Raw genomic sequence first — 17,246 nt, 5'->3', positions numbered from 1 at the left:
GTCTGGTAACCACTGATACGAATCTTCATTCATGAGCAGACAAGCAAAGACCACTCCATGTATGAAAAAAATTAGCAGCCTCAAAGAGGGGCAGCATTTGTCAAGGAAATAGGATTTAAGCAGGAAACAGGGCAGAACTTTCCAGTGTCATCTGTGTCCTCCCTCAGAGAGATGTGAAAGGAGACTGTAACAGCAGGAGGCTCCCCACCCCACCAGGTTCCTGCCTGTCTGCTGCACACTCAGGTCACAGTCACTGGTTCAAGAAACAACCTTCCCAGATAACCATCCGACCCACCCCTGAGGCCACGGTGGGGCCAAGGATCCAGTCCCTGCTGGTCTGGACACTCCCGACTTCCCAGATCTGGCAGGATGATTAATTCAATAGAGAACATGGAGTGATGTTAGGAAATAGTCACACTATACCAGTAAGGAAAAGTAATGAGTTCTAAAACTGTACAAATAATATGGTCTTGATTCTTCTCAAATTGTTTAACGCACCCCTACACACACACACACACAGAAGTAAGTCTGGAAGGATATAAACTGTTAACTGACAACTATCTTTTCTAGGAGTCAGAGAACAGGTGATTTTTTGCTTTCTTCCTTTCACTAAGTTTTCAACAATGAAGCCATCTTAAAGTGATAATAAGGAGGGAAAAACAATGAGCTGTATTTTTACCTTTTTTCAAAAAAGATTTTATTTATTCATTTGAGAGAGTGAGCAAGTGAGCATGCAAGAGAGCATAAGCAGAAGAGGGAAAGGGAGAAGCAGACTCCCCGCTGAGCAGGGAGCCGGAAGTGGGACTGGATCCCAGGACCCCAGGACCATGACCTGAGCCGAAGGCAGACGCTTCACCAACTGAGCCACCCAGGTGCCCCAATATTTTTACTTTTAAATCAGGACACAGCTAAGGTAATAGAACCTCAAAGCTCCTCGACACTCTTTCCCGACCACCCCAGCCCCACCAATTTAGGTCACCCTAGAAACCTCCTTGGTCTGGTAGGCTCCCACATCCCAGTGGGGTTAACAGGAACTGCTTGCAAGGGTCAGGGAGATTAAAGGACATAAAACACTTGACATAAGGCATGGCACATGGTAAATGCTCAACAAACGGCGACGGCTTCATTCCTCCCACTGTGGCGCTCCACCCACTAGACCAGTGACTTCCAGGATGCCACACCACAGGCCACTGCTGGGGGCGAAGCCACTGCTTTTCTACAACTCCCTCCGCTCCTAGAGAAAAAGGGAGTTTGTGCAGAATCAAGCGTGCTGATAGAGGTAAGCTTGAGAACAGAAGAGCCAGAACCCCAGGGAGGGCCTAACTTCTGGGCTGTTCGGTCAGTGAAATCTGGGCTAAGTCCTGCGTGTTGCAGTAACGACCCCAACTTTTATAAAGGAAATGGTATACAAATTTAAGGAAAAAAAAAAAAAAGCAGTGCTGGACAAATCCTCTTAGAAGGCTTGAGCTCAGGTACCAAGTCTGGCCCTGGCTCCCCGGGATCTGGATCTCCAGTCTCCACGGAGGAACTATTACCCGCTCTCCACAGGGAGTGGCAGAACCAGGGAGGACACACACAGCCTTGAAGGCGGCAGCATTCTCCGACAGGGCTTTCAGCCTTATCATGGCTTCTTGGGAGGCTGGACTTGCCCAGACCGTTGGGGCAGCTGCTGCCCGGCTGCTATTTGGGGGAATCCAGGTGAGCTAGCAAGGGGTTTGGGAGTAGGGGCCTACTGACCATTTCTTTCTACCTCAAGCCCTCCAGGGCAGGCCTGTGACCCTCCTGAGAGGCTGGTCACTCCTGGAGAAGAGAATTCTCCCATATCTGCTGTGGGTCAGTGATCCAAGGTGCAGTCGCCAAGGTGCACCCCGCACCTGTCCTAAGGGAAAGAGGATGGAGGAAATCTCCAGATGTAGTAACAAGACGGTGATTCAACCATGAGCTGCTGGCTAATGGGAAACTCCAGTGGTACAAACCGGGTCTCTGAAAGACGGATGGAGCTGTGATGATTCCGGCCCAGTGAGGCAGGAGCGGCTGCACTTGGCACCACTGGCCAGGCAGCAGGTGGTGGCCCGCAGCTTGCTCAGCCTGCCCCCGCCCCCTGCACTGGGCAACCCTAGAGGAAGGGGCCAGAGGAGGCAGCCACTGCTGTTAGCCCCACGTATCACGAAGGCGGGGGGGTGGGGGGTCTTTCCGGGCACTGGGAGTAGGGTGAGGCAGCGCTGGCAGCCAGCTGTCGCGGGCACTTACCAAAGGTGGTGAGGTAGAAGGACAAGTCTGGGTGGGCACGCCGGCTCCCGAGGGAGACACGGTGCAGGGAGCGCTCCATGGCCGCCCCGCCGCAGCCGGCCAGGACCGCCTGCAACCCGAGGCTTCTGTGTTGCTCCCCTGTAACCGAGGCAGCAGGTTCACCCGCCCCCCCTCCCCCGCCACCGCGCCCGTGTCCCGGAGGCGGGAGCGGGAGGCCGGCTGCGGCGAGCGTTTGAATGAATGAGCCGGCGCGCCGGGCCCTGATTGGCCCGCGCCGGTTTGAATGCGGAGGTTTCCACCTGACCGATCCGACGCCGGCCCGGGGGAGGAGGCGGCAGCGCCCCAACCGCGAGGGCATGGGGCACAGCTGCAGCCCGGGTGGCCCCTCCTCCGAGCTGCCTACCGTACGTCTCCGGGAGGAGCCAGAAGGAACCGGGCGGCCACACCAGGGCTCCCGGCTCCAGGCCAGAAGTCCCAGCCCCAGGTGAGGCCAGCGGCCCCTGGCGTGTCCACGCAGGTGGGCTGGCCTGCTCGTCCAGCTCCCCCAGGCCAGCAATTAGCCAGGTTTGTAACACGCTTTGAAGCTCAGACCTGTAATCACCAGACTCAAGCAAGCGCAAAGGAGCATCTTCCTGGCCCGGCACAGTAGGGTTTGGAAAAGTGTTCTCCGTGCTTGGACTGGCTGCCCCCACCAGGCTGCAGGCCCTTCCCAAACTCTGCCCTCTCCACCTGCCTCTTGAGACTCCTCTTGGATGAGAGGAGACTGGCACAGGTCCAGGCCAAAACAGCTTGCTCCAGCCAACCTCACAGGCCCCCATCTGCAGCCTGCCCCTGTGGAACAGGAGCGCAGGCCCACAGCATCCAAGGGGACAGAAAGCACGGGATGCAGGGAGGGTAAGTGCTTTCAGTCTCCAGAGCAGGTGCCAGGAGGCAGAGCTGGAAGGAAGGTCAGTCCCTACATGTCTCTGTCAGCAAACATTCGTGGGACACCTCCTGGGAACAGTTTCACACCAAGACATCTGCTCTGCAAATCTCTGTCTGTTGCTGCTGTGGGAGGGAAAGCTGCTGGTCTTATGTAAATCTAAAAATGGGAGGTGTTGGAAGTTGCCAGATGGATATCTGGCCCAGGGATCCACTCCAGACAAGGTTGGAGGATGCAAGAGAGAAAGTGGGGAGAAAAGTCATATGTATTGCGTACCGGGTGCCAGGGCTGAGCTGGGCAATTTACACATATCATCTCATTTCATCTTCACAGTGATCCAAGGAAGTACCAACCCCAGTATACCAGAGATAAATCTGAACCTCAGGCAGAGAGGGTAGGTGACTGATCCACGGTTGGCAGAGCTTAAATTTGAACCCAGGCCTGCCTGCCCCAAAGGCCATCCTCCATCCGTTCTTCTTTGGCCTCCATCCTGCCTCATGGCCAACAGCAAGTACGGGCTGCAGACTTACCTCCTGGAGGCAGGTAAGGAAACTTGAAGCCACAGGGCCAGCTGGCTACCAGCAGGGAGCAGAAGCTAGAGAAGGAGTCCCCAGATCAGCAAACTGGTGGTCAAGTGCAAATGAGACACATAAAGGCCAATGGACTGTTTGAAAGCTGGCACGTTGTGAAGCCCTGTTCTGCCCTTTTCCCAACCCCCTTTCCATGAGCACTGCCCATAGCAGGGGCAAGCCTACTCCCCTGGCCCTAACCAATGACAGTGGACATACCTGCATGCTGGACTTGAACATGCCTGATTCTCCTCCTGGCTGGGGGAATCTGCATCCAGGCATCCTTTCTGGGCAGGGAGGTATGCTGGCCCTGCCGCTCCATCCAGCCAGGGAAAAAGGCAACCTCAGGCTCAAGCCACAGGATGCAGAAAGGACACTGAGGCTGGAGCTGTTCTAGAGCTGCAGGAACAAGATAGGAACATGAGTTAGGCATGACCCGAGGATGCCCCCTGAGAGGGGTGTTTATTCCCAGTAGGAGTTAGAAAGCGTGGCATTCTGGAGCCAAGGCAAAGTAAGGTCCACAGGGAAAGGGAGAGCGATATGTCCAAGATTGCAGTGGTCCCTTTCCAGCTATGCCAGGGACCACTGTGGAGCCTGTCCTGGGGAGCACAATCTGGGCTCAGGAAGCTGGAGCAAAGTACAGACGCACCTTCAGGCGGGTGGGACCCCAAAGGGCAGGATGGAGCTGTACTATCTGAATGTGGCCTGAGGGGGGAAAGACTGAAGCCCACACTAGCATCTCACCCCCACTCAGGATAAAGGTCCACTCAGCAGCTAACTATTCAGTTGGAAGAACCCAATGCCATTCTGATCCTGAGCTGACCCCTCCAGGGGCACCATCTCCACCACCTTCACCATCAACAGGAAAGGCCCTTTTACTTAGTAGAACACTAGACACTTCCTTCTCTTAAAGAGGGAGGTCACTCTTGGGGCACGTGGGTGGCTCAGTCGGTTAAGCAGCTGCCTTCGGCTCAGGTCATGATCCCAGGGTCCTGGGATTGAGCCCCGCATCGGGCTCCCTATTCAGTGGGAGCTTGTGCTCTCTATCTCTCCATCAAATAAATAAATAAAATATTAAAAAAAAAAAAAAGAGGGAGGTCACTGTTTTCTCAGGAGAGAAGACGACAGAAGTGAGTGGGAGCCTGGGCAGGGCGGCTGCAGGAGAAACCAGGCCTGTTCACCCACACTACTGTCCAAAGGGGACATCCAGAAAGGGTCGTAGTTGAGGCCCTGCTTTCTCCAAGAAGACAGGCAAGTTTGCTGACCAAGTCTGTCTTTCTGGCAGGCCCTGAGCACCCCAGCACACCTAGGCAGTGGGCCTCCATGTCTCCCTCACACCTTACTCACACTCCACACATATGTAGTATACTACAGACACAACACAAACATGTTGCGCACACTCTACACACATACACATACATACCATAATACTGCCCATGTACACCCGTGCACAGATACACCATACACGGGGCACCTGGGTGTCTCAGTCAGTTAAGCACCTGCCTTCCACTCAGGTCATGATCCTGGGGTCCTGGGATAGAGCCCAATGGTAGGCTCCCTGCTCAGTGGGAAGTCTGTTTCTCCCTCTCCCTCTGCTGCTCCCCCTTGTCCTCTCCTTCTCTCTCTGTCAAATAAATAAAATCTTAAAAAAAAAAAAAAAAAGCTGGCAGTATATTCATGATCAAGTGCTCTTTATTCTAGGAATGCAAAGATCATTCAAATTTAATGAGCATATTAGTGTAGAGGTTGACAAACTATGCCTACAAGCCAAATCTGGCCCACCCCCTATTTTTGTACCAATGGACTAAGAATAGATTTTACATTTTAAAATGGTTGAAAAAAATTAAAAGCTTTTCTATGGTCATAAAAAATTTCTAATTTTAAATTAAAAAATGAATTTAAAATATTTACAAAATATATGGCAAATATGCATATATGAATCAAGAAGTCTCACAAATCAGTAAGAAAAACATAAATGTACCAAAAGACATGAATAATCATCACACAAGAGAGGCAGTGTAATTGACTAATAATGCATAAAATACTGGTAAACCAGAGAAATAAAAAAGAAAAAAAATCATCTGCCTCCAGGAAGTTCAAGTATTTCTATTAATGAGGCAACTAAGGGTCAGAGTTTTTAACTGAATCAGGTTGCCAAAGCAGTAAGTAAACAGTGGAGAAATCAGAATCCAGCCAAAGAATCACTATAGAATGTCGTCTTTCCTACCAGTCCTGCTCAGGATGGCTAGGTTACAAACAAGAGGACTGAGACCTCTGTGGCTATTGATGCATTAAAATTCAATTCAAGGGGGGCTCCTGGGTGGCTCAGTTGGTTAAGCATTTGCCTTCAGCTCAAGTGATGGTCCCAGAGTCCTGGGATTGAGTTCCAGCATCCGGCTCCCTGCTCAGTGGAAAAACAGTGGAAAGTCTGCTTTTCCCTCTCCCTCTGCCTGACACTCCCCTTGCTTATGCTCTCTCTCTGTCAAATGAACAAATAAAAATCTTAAAAAATTAAATTAAATTAAATTCAAGGGACTCCTGGGTGGCTCAGGTTAAACATCTGACTTTGGCTCAAGTCATGATCTCAGGGTCCTGGCTTCAGGCTCCCTGCTTGGCAGGAAGTATGCCTGTCCCTCTCCCTCTGCCCTCTCCCCTGCTAGTGCTCTCTCAAATAAGCAAATAAAATCTTTTAAAAATAATAACAAGGGGCACCTGGGTGGCTCAGTTGGTTAAGCGACTGCCTTTGGCTCAGGTCATGGTCCTAGAGTCCCGGGATCGAGTCCCACATCGGGCTCCCTGCTTGGTGGGAAGTCTGCTTCTCCCTCTGACCTCTTCCCTCTTGTGCTCTTTCTCTCATTCTCTCTCTCTCTCTCTCTCTCTCAAATAAATAAATAAAATCGTTTAAAAAATTAAAAATAATAATAAAATAAAATCCAACCAATGTTTATGAAGCTAAACACTATTTTGTGCTGAGCCTCACACTTGTCACCAGGATTCTAGAAGTGAACAAGATGGAGCGTATGATCTAGTGAGAAACTTTGGTGGGCATTGCAATAGAGGAACCATCGTGCTGACCTGTGGCAACACAGATTAACGTCTCATTTAGCCTGGGGAGCTGGGCGGGCTGAGCTGGTAAAGGAAGTCAGAGAGGACTTTGCAAAGAAAGCAACCTGAAGGATGATTTAGCCAAGCAAAGGAAGTGAAGGAAGGGTTACATGCCGGAAAATAAAAAAAAAAACAAAAAAAAACACAACACAACACACCCAAAGGCCAGCAAAGGAGAGCAAAGCATTGTTCATTTGAGGAACTCAAGATGGGAAACAGGGTGGCAGGGAACTTCAAGTGTGGGGGTGGAAGTAATATGCAAAAAGGTAAACAGATACAAGTGTCACATATTATTAAAAGGAGCTTGGAAGGTGGTTTCCCAGAGGAAAATCAGAGGCTGATCCCCCACCCCAAGAAAAGCAGAAAGGATGCCGGGTGAGCAGAAACTCTAGACATCACCCAGAGGAACTATCAAATACGTACCTCTTGAAAGTTTCAGAATTTGAATTTCTGTAGAAAGGAAATGGGTTTGGCCCATGTGCAATTATGTAATTTTATCCCTGGAGATTTAAAGACTGGGTTAAACCCAAGCCTAAAAAATTATAGGTCTCTAGAGCAGTTTTCATCTTTTTAACTTCAACCCATATTAGGAAATCCATATTTATAATGGGAATCCAATGATATGCTAGAGACAATTCATACAGGCCTATGAGGGCAGATAGTGAAATTTTTAGGATTTTGCAAGCTGGCTGTTAAACACAGCCATTATTAAAATTATATTACACAAACTAATAAACTCTCAAAACTCATCATTTCCTAATTATTTTATTATTTTTTTATTATTATCCATACACTACTGTGCAACTCTTTCCAACTCCATGTGCGGTGATGTCACACTGGTAGCTGGAAACCAACCATGGCGGGAGTATTTGCACTAAAGAAATAGGCACATACTACAAATGGGGGCTTTATTTGGTTTGTTGATTGATTGTCTAGATTAGGAAGCAACTCTATTTGCCAAAATACCATTTAATTAAAACTACAGGTTGGCTACGGATGCAAGAGTTAGGAAAAAATCAGTGGAGGCATCCTGTGACAATCAATTCATTATATGAAATTTACAACAAAGAATTTTTGTTTACTTTATCCAAAAAAAAAAAGGAGCTGGGGCTTTGTCCTAAGAGCACAGGGCAGCAGTCATCGAAAGATTTTAAGCAAGATTCCAGAATGGGGCTTTAATTCATGCTTTAGAAAGATCACTCTGGCCTCAGGGGTGGCCTGAAGGTTGGAAACATGGAAACAGAAAGTACTTAAAAAAAAAAAAAAAAAAAGGAAACAAAGTCCTGTTAGGTGAAGTCTTCTCCAGGAGCCCAGGCAGAAGATGATAGTGGCTAGAAGGCATGGAAAGAGGTAGAATCTATAGGACTTGGTGATTGGTTGGAAGATAAAATGCAAAAATGGAATCCTGGCTTGAGAAATTCAATGTTTAGAAGTACACTTTATGGGAGTGCCTGGCTGGTTCAATTGGGAGAGCCTGCAGCTCTTGATCTTAAGGTTGTGAGTTCAAACCCCATGCTGGGTGTAGAGATTACTAAAAAAACAAATTTAAAAAAAAAAAAAGTGCCCTTTACAGAGATGGGGAACGTGGAAGGAGGAGCTGGCATGAGACTAAGTGACCTACGCACCGCCAAAGTGGAGATATCGAGTGAGCAGCTGTAGATACTAGACAAGAAGCTCAGGAAAAACATTTATCCTAGACATATGGATGTGGAAATTCCCAGGAAAGCTGTGGGCATGGATAGGAGAGTCCAAGGAGCACGCTTAATATGAGAAGAAGGCTCAGGAAAGAACCAAGGACTGAGAAGACAAGCAGGGGAAGAAAGGCACGAGAGGGGTAAGGAAAGCCAGAGAGCGTATTAAGAAGGAAATAATTGTCAACCACGTCAAATATTGTTGAGAGGTCAAGTAGGTTAATAACTGAGAAGTGTCCATTGGCTTTAGCAACAAGGCAGTCATTGTTGACCTTCTATCCCAGAATAAAATGCTGGGAGGCAACAGCTCCACATGAATGAAAATGTACCAAATTCACTCTAAAGGGAAAAATACCCTGGGCTCAAAGCCAGAGAATATTCTCGGGTCATGTTTTCTTCTCGTCCTAAATTTAACCAGCTGGAATGCTTTGTAAAGTGGTATTTTATTCACCCTTGAAATGCAGGATTTGCTTTTTAAATGTATGTCTGCAATTCGTCTTCAAGGTAGAACACAGTGGTTTTGGATTAGTGGTTCTCTACAAGAGCAGCCTCTGGTCGCTGTAAGCACCACCGAGAAACTGTAATTTGCCTCAGATGGAGAAGACTTTGGTGACCTAAAAACACAAACAGGGTCTATGTGGGAACCAAGTAAAAAACTTGAGATTCCAAGTGAGCCGAGAGGTGCTGTTGCAAAGTAGAAGAAACCAGGATGTGAAGGCCATCTGGCTGTGGCATCTGTCACACCACTGGTCTCCAGGGTTGATTCACTTAGCCTGGTTGGCCATGCGGGTGTCCCCCTCTTCCCTCACAGCTCCGTGTGCCATGTGCATCCCCCCAAAGTTGCACACTTGAGCAGAGTGGACCACCTTCCTTGACAGAGGAGGGCCGGGATTCGGTCAGGGGTATATGAGTAGTTGTGCTCCACTGCTAGAACCTTCAAACAAGCTCTCAAAGTACAAGAGACCAAAGCCCTCACCACCAGAGAACTGTAAAATAGTAGGTTGAATCCAAGGATAAAAACTAGAGATTTAAAGTCCAGAGAAGGAAAGCAGGGTCCCCAGCCTTTCCTAGAATGGCTCGGTGTCTTTGTAGTGATATTGAAAGCCCTTTCCAAGAGGCAGCCTCTTCCTGGCCTGCCAATAAGCAGGTTGGCCTGGCACAGTCAAGAGGTCCATAAGGGCCTCCAAAAGTCTTCTGAACTTAACATAAATCTCTGCCTCCGGCCAAGATGGAGTAACATCTTGGGACTGGAGCCAATCCAGGGATTGGATTTTCCCTCTCACCTGAAACAACTGAAAGACTGGACAAAAATATGAAACAACAATTTTTAAGATATTATTAGACCTCAGACAACAAGGTCTCTGAGAAACAGAAAACCAACAACGTGAGCCCGATGATTGCTCCAGTTTACTGCCCGGAGAGACTTGCAAAAAGGGAGAGGGAAGCTAGGCCAACTCCAAATCCCTGAGTTGAGGAGTTCAGGAGGCCAAGGCAGCTAGAGTTCACAGGCTAGCATGTTGGAGAGGGAGAGCTGCACAAAGAGAGCCCCAGAGATCTGTAGAGGGTCTCCCTTCAAGTCCTCAGATAAGTGCTTATAAGCTCATGGGTGTGAGAAAAGTACCCCAAGGCTGGGGAAAGAACCACTCATAAGGATTACAGGGAATCATCTTTGTGGCTCACCAGGCCAGGAAGACTTCTTATACTCATCAGCCACACTGGGAAGACCTCCTAATTCTTGGGGCACTGGGTAGGGACTCAGAAGGGTTTTGCTTCAGTTGTGGGGAGTACTTAGCCCTGGACTGAATAACACTCTGGTCCTATCCGAAAAAGCTTAAAAGAAAGACCCCCAAAGGATCAAAATGTTTCTAAGTAACATAACAAGCTGAGGAATATTTAGAGGAATACAAAAATACCCAACAACCAATGAGGTAAAATTCACAATATCTGGTATCCAATAAAAACTTACAAAGCATGCAAAGAAGCAGGAAAATGTGGCTCATACTAAGAAGAAAAATCAAGCAATAGAAACCAAACCAGGAATGACACAGATGATAGAATCAGTAGACCAGTACATTATAATGGTTATTACAACTCTGTTTTTATGTCTAAGGAGCACCTTAAAAGCATGTTGAAACATATAAAATATAAAAAAGCCCAAATCAAACATCTGGAGTTGAAAAATATGATGTCTGAGAGGCAAAAATACACAGGATAGGGTAATAGCAGATTAGACACTTTAGGGAAAAGAAAGATTAGTGAACTTGAAAATAGAGCAATAGAAACCATCCAAAATAAAACATCTGGAGAAAAGGGACCCCCCCCCAAAATAAACACAAAGAGCATTACTGAGCCACAGGACAACTTCCAGCACCCTGATACATATATAATTGGAATCCCTGAAGAAGACAGGGCCCAGAAATATATTTGAGAAAATCATGGGTAAAAATTTCCCAAATCTGATGAACATTTCAAACCCACAAATCTACAAAGCCCAATGAATTCCAAGTGAAAGAAATATGAAGAAACCTACACCAAAGCACATCATGATCAAATTGCCTAAAACCAGTAATAAAGTGAGTCTGGAAAGCAGCCAGAAAAAAAAAAAATTACCTACAGAAGAACAAAGATGATATTAGCCTTCTCATCAGAAACACACACCAGAAGACAGTGAAGCAGCACCTTTATTGAAAGAAAAAAAAAAAAACTGCCAACCTATTTTACCCAGCAAAAATACCTTTTAAAAAAACAAAGGTGAAAAGGAAGATCTTCTCAGACTTCCCAAAGCTGAATGAATTCATCACTGAGAAAACCTGCACCACAAGAAATGTTAGTCTTCCAGGCAGCAGGAAAATGATACCATCTGGAAGTCTTGATCTGCACAAAGGAATGTAGAGAACTAGAAATGGTAAACTACGTGGGTCCATACATTTCCTCCTATTTTAATCTCTTGGAAAGAACAATATAACTTGGATAAGGAACCATTGACTACAGAACATCCAGAGCTCCTTGCATCCTGGAACAAATGGTTTTATGCTGCCTTGTCTAAATTCTGACAAAGGAATTGCAAGAAGCCAACTCCGGGGGAGCAATTTGCAAGCTAGCATTTGCAGTCACATGGGAGTGTGGATCTTACTTAGGGCAGAGAGTCGTTTAAATATCAAATGCAGCAAACACAGCTGAGGGCTGTGTCTCAGCTGGACCGGGAGGCTTGGATAGAGCAAAGCCTACGTCTGGATCAGTGCCCTGTGATGGGGAGTACCCTTCCCATGGACAGTAGCAGAGCATACTGGGAAGAACTCTAGGGACAGAGGTCCCAAATGTTCTCCAGAGAAATTTCATGGGGAACTTGGGAATAGATCCAGGTGGGTTTGACTGGAGCTGTAACTGGGAGAAGGAACATGTCTTCCCGTCCCGATCACTCCTGGACCCCATTTTCTGCCTCCTACCACTCTACTGAAACTTCCTAATTATGAAAAGCATGTGCCTGCTCTCAGTCCTCATCCACCTCGCCATTGTTTTCCTCCCACTTCTCTGATAATTCCTCTATTCTACAGCTCTTTCTGCATTCTAGGGAGGTGTGTTCCCCAGCCATGCCCTTTAATCCCCTTCCCACCTCTAGATTCCCTCCCTCCAAGATTTCCTCTCCTGCTGCTACTCTAGGCTGTTCTGATGAGGACTCAGATCTTTCTCCAACCCCAGGCCCAGGGCCACCTCCACTTTGCCACACTAAGCAACACTCTTCTTCCTCTCTGTGCCCACTTCCTCCCTGACTGCTCACCTAATTTAGCCCTCATTGTCTTCTTCCACATCTTTCTACCCAACTAGATCATGTGCAATGTTAACACAGTGACTGAGATATGTCTTCTTAGTAGCTGCCTCCTACCTACCCTAGCATCTGGCACAGAGTTTAAAAAGTGATCTTGCCAGGAAATTTGGATCTAAAATCAACATGCAAGGCATAAATTGTGAATAACCAAATTATCTTCAAATAAGCCCTCCGTCACCCATAAAATACACAAGGTATTGTAAATCAGAGAGGGAATGGCAAATTTGCCTTCCCCATCTCGCACTCCCTCTGGGCTGTTTTTTCCCTGAGTGGCAGAGCTGGAACAGCCCCCGCCCGTTGCATTATACTCCCCTGTCACTCCTTCCCACTTGCGCTTCATTTTTTGGCCCTGTACATGGATTTAAATTCCATAAATGAGAAGCATACAAAGCCATAACTCCATTGTAAAAGTCTGATGGAGGAATTCTTTTATCTCTCCTTAAACTGGTTTTTCCTCTTGGCCTCCAGGTTTCTGATAATGACAGCCCCTCACTGACTCGGGCTGAAAACTCCTTGGCTCCTCCCTCTCCCTCACTCCTGCTTTCTAGTTTCCAGGTTCTTGTTAATTTTTCCATCGGGGCAGGCCCCTTTGTCTCCGTTCCACTGCCGCCTACACACTCCAGGCCCTAGTCACCTCCGCATCTCGAATTCTATGGATAGCCTCCTGACTGATCTTACGGGCTTGCTGGTCTCTCTCCAATTCGTGTTTTGCTGTCATCAGATTAACAGTTTCTTTTTTTTTCCCCCTTTTTAAAAAAGATGTATTTGTTTATTTTAGAGAGAGAGAGAAAGAGAGAGCATGAGAGCGTGCACAAGTAGGGGGGGCAGAGGGAGAGGGAGAGAGAATCTGAAGCAGACTCTGTGCTGAGCACAGAGCCTGACATGGGGCTCAATCTTAGGACCCCAAGATTGCAAATGAAAGCCAAAAGCCAAGAGTCGGGTATCCAATCGATGGTGCCACCCAGGTGGTCCAGACTGACACTTTGCAAAGCACTGCTTTAGTCCTATCACTCCCTTAGTCAAAAGCCACGGATGGCTATCCCACAGAGCCCACTCTCTCCAGCCCAGCATCCAAGGCCTTGAACAACAGGGACACAGCTGTCTCCAGCCCTACATTCCCCTCTTTCCAGACTGGAACATGAAAGTCCTTGCTTGTCCCCCCGCCTTCTCTCACCTGCATCACTTCCCTCCACCTACCTAAAGGCCACCTCCACAAATATTTCCACTTGCCAAAACCTAAAAGCCTCAGATGGTAGCATCTAAAGTGCCCCTTTCTCTTCTCATTACTATAGCTCCTTCAACTCAGCTCCCACAACTACATTGTATGTACCCTGAAGAAAAGAGATGTGTCATCTACCATTTTTATTCATTCGCTCATTGAGCATATACTATCGAGCATTTACAATGTGCCAGGCACTCAACTAGATACTGAAGATATGCAGTGAAGACAGATGCCATTCATGGAACTCAAGGTCTGGCTGTGGAAGGTGGCGATGGATAAGCCGTGAACTCCACGGAGGCCAGGAGACGAAAAGTAGAGAGGAGAACCTCACCCTGCTGGTGGTCAGAAAAAGCTTCCCCAAATAAGTAACATGTGAGCTGAGATCTACAGAATGGGTAGAAAGTAGTCAGGCAGAGGGGGCAGGAAAGAATTGTACAGAAACTAAAGTACAGAAAAAAAAATTTTGTTTTAAGCCTGAGGGTAAGAGAGGACATGACTCGTTAGAACCTAAAGAAAAAAAAGCATGGCTAGAGCACCCAGCACCAGGGAGAATTGGGGAGAACTGGGACTGGGGAGACAAGCAGGACCCACCCAGGCCTCAAACCTACCTTGTAAGGCTTGTAAGACAGGCAAAAGGGGTTGGGTTTGATCCGGAGGCCGAGAGAGAGTTTTAATTATCTCTGGAGATCCCTTCCAAAACAAGGCCATCCTTAGAAATAGTATAGATTTAAAAAAAAAAATCTGAATTTGTTGGTTTCACCCTCCCTGAATTTTTAAACAGGCAAAATCTGATCAAGATAAATTTAGGAGACGCAAAACAGCATAAGACCCTCAGATAATTTTTTTTATTTTTCTACCTGTCAAATGCTGCCTCCCTCAGTCTCTGCCCAACAGATGACTGTCAGGATTATCAATAGCTCCTGGTTTTCCCAAATCCTAGGGTCTCTGGGAATGTTCCGGAATTTGTCACACCCTTGAAATAGTTCTTCCAATGACAATCTAAAGTGTTCAAAGACTGATTCATTCATCAGAGCATTTAAATTGGATCATATATCTCATTGGCGAAGTGTGGGGGGTTTTCTCCATGTGCTCAACAAGGAAAATCTCTTTGGTTGTGTAGATCATGGCCTCAGAAAAGTACCGGAGGCCTCCAGTATTGGAAGAGTATCATTTTCGCAATGTAATATCACCACCTAGTGGTCCCAAACAACTTCGCCAAGTGATCCAGAAAAATTTTTAGCTATCTTCCGGACTCTTCATCTCCCCAGAACTTTTCGTTTCTCTATCAAGATAACTAGGGGTTGGCTGTCACGTAATACGTATTCAGGGTTTGTTAAATAAATGCATAAACAGAAGGACAAAATAATCTCATACCCTGGTACTTTCTGGCAACTAAAAGAGACAATTCAGAAAGTCTTTCCCAGATTCCCTTGGATTCCCAAGGGCCTCTAATCATTCTTACCTAACAGCCAGAGGTGTTTTTGTCTTTAATTTAGCAAACAATTCCTTGAGGCACATTCGAATAATGGATTTTTTTTTAAGAGTCACTGCTACCCTGGCTGAAATCCAGACTCCAACTCGTCAAAGGGAGCTAACTGTAACCCAGAAACAAGGAAGAACAGAGTCTGTTACCCCAGATGTCAGGACTGATACCAAAACAAAGGAATCGCTGACCCTACAGGGAGGAGACTGTGGACACAAACTGTCTGAGGACTCTTTCCTTGACTCTGCTTTCACGCACAGGTCAAACCAAGCCAGGTATCATTGGGAAGTGTGCTCACAAAACATGGTGATCCAAACAAAGTGACCTCCTACCTTTAGTAAGAATCACAAAGAACGAGAGAAAAGAAAAGAAGCCAGAGCTTTTTATAAGGATCCTAGGACAATCTTCAAACTAGCTACGTCTTAAGACCTCTTGTCTGCTTAAATGTATAAAGTGGATCTCCAAGCAATTCTAGCTAGATCTTCCTGGCTGTTGGGCCTTCCTTCTCCTGATGCCCATGGCACAGGTGGTGAGGAAATGGCAGTTAGCAACAGTTACCTGTTCCTCTTCGCTCAGAACATTGGGAGGCTAATTCAAAGTGTTCATGAGTGCTCCTTCCCCTCAGTTCATTCTTCTCTACGTGGTCTTGTCTTTCCTTTCTGATGAACACTGTCCCAGGCTCCACTGAGAGGGAATCAAAGAGGTATCGAAGTTCAGTGGATGAGAGGAGCAAGGACCCAGGTTCTAAGCCCAGCCCCCTTTCCTTGCTGGCCTTTGATTTCTGGCAAATGACTTAACCAGGTCCTGTGGTGAAGGTTGTGGACCAACTCTAGAGGACCCGCTCATAATGTAATCATTGTAGATTTATATATTGAGAGAATTTTCAACAGGTGGTAGTAAAGTGTCTTTAAGGATGCCTTTTCTTTTTTTTTTTTTTTTCTAATTCACCAATGTCCCAAATGAGTTATCCTCAAACCCTGGATTCTGAGCCTCAGTTTTCTAATCTATAAAATGGAGACAATCCACATTTATCTATAGAGTTGGCCAGAGAACCAACTGAAATAGTGGGTATATACTGCCTTAAAGACTGTATTGTGGCATGCGGATTATACTGCCCTAAATTCTGTTTGCGACTGGAGGGATTGGTATAAGAAAGGTGAAACAGGTTTCAGCCCACAAATGGTTTTCCTCCCTTTGAAAACAGAAGCAAAGGCCAGTGTTCAAAGAGCAAACATCTTCTCATTCACAATGATTCAAGGAGCGCCTGGGTGGCTCAGTGGGTTAAAGCCTCTGCCTTCGGCTGGGGTTGGGTCATGATCTCAGAGTCCTGGGATCTAGCCCCCTCGGGCTCTCTGCTCAGCAGGGAGCCTGCTTCCCCCTCTCTCTCTGCCTGCCTCTCTGCCTACTTGTGACCTCTGTCAAATAAATAAATAAAATCTTTAAAAATAAAAAAAGAGCACTAATTTAAAAAAAAATGACTCAAAAGGTAACTTTGTACTCACCAACAAAACTGAAAAGAACGTGCCAATTTCTGAGAGTTGCTTAACTAAGTGCGTAGTTGAATTGGTAATAGTTAGAATTTCTCTTCTGAGTCTTCAGAAAAAATAAGCAAATGAAAGCTCAGCCCAGCCCCCTCCTCAGCCTCACTACTGACCACTGGAAATCGGGTTTGTCTGAGTGGACAGGTCTGAAAGAAGACCAAGGAGTTGAAAAAAGGTGTAATTTTTAGGTTAACCCACACAAGTCATTCTACAATGTAATGCACAATCGAGAAATAATTCTTTACAGAAAAACAACCCACGTGACACCTCTCGGATTCCTCTCACTCTCAAGACTCAGCTAAGTATAGTTCAGTCTAGTAACACAAATGATGTCATAGAATTTTGATTGGCTTGGGAGAGAGGAATGAGTAGACAGCAGTTTTAGCTTTCTAATTTGGTGTGTTTTGAGACAACATTAAAAAAGAGTTAACATTTGGAAAAAAAAGAGTTAACATTTAATCTGCCTCTTTTGTACAAACTGTACTTAGCAGAACCAAATAACTGATGAGGGATAAGTTTGTCTTATAAAAAAATATCATGGGGAGGGGCACCTAGGTGGCTCAGTTGGTTGACCAGCCGACCTTGATTTTGGCTCAGGTCATGATCTCAGGGTGGTGAGATTGAGTCCCGTGCTCCA

The 17,246-nt window shown here is 46.5% G+C and overlaps 1 protein-coding gene across 10 annotated transcripts in view; it reads right to left on the bottom strand.

Annotated features, from left to right (window-relative positions):
* RGS3 (regulator of G protein signaling 3) overlaps positions 1 to 17,246 on the bottom strand; it is a gene marked incomplete at its 5' end in the record, with an annotated part of 163,344 nt that overhangs the window by 114,753 nt on the left and 31,345 nt on the right. For 3 of the 10 annotated variants that reach the window (XM_080819965.1, XM_080819976.1, XM_080819966.1), the window contains 3 exons: positions 1,738 to 1,879; positions 1,977 to 2,116; positions 2,251 to 3,724. In XM_080819965.1, the coding sequence (XP_080676091.1) occupies positions 1,738 to 1,822 (85 nt within the window). Of the gene's footprint in view, positions 1 to 1,737; positions 1,954 to 1,976; positions 2,157 to 2,250; positions 3,725 to 3,960; positions 4,141 to 17,246 lie in introns of those variants that run through there. The other 7 variants (XM_080819970.1, XM_080819973.1, XM_080819971.1 and 4 more) reach the window with 7 other exon arrangements.

Source organism: Martes martes (genome assembly GCF_963455335.1).
Source record: "Martes martes genome assembly, chromosome: 12".
Classification (NCBI taxonomy): Eukaryota; Metazoa; Chordata; class Mammalia; order Carnivora; family Mustelidae; genus Martes; species Martes martes.
Note: the sequence above shows the minus strand (reverse complement) of the source record. Positions and strands in the feature narration are given on the sequence as shown.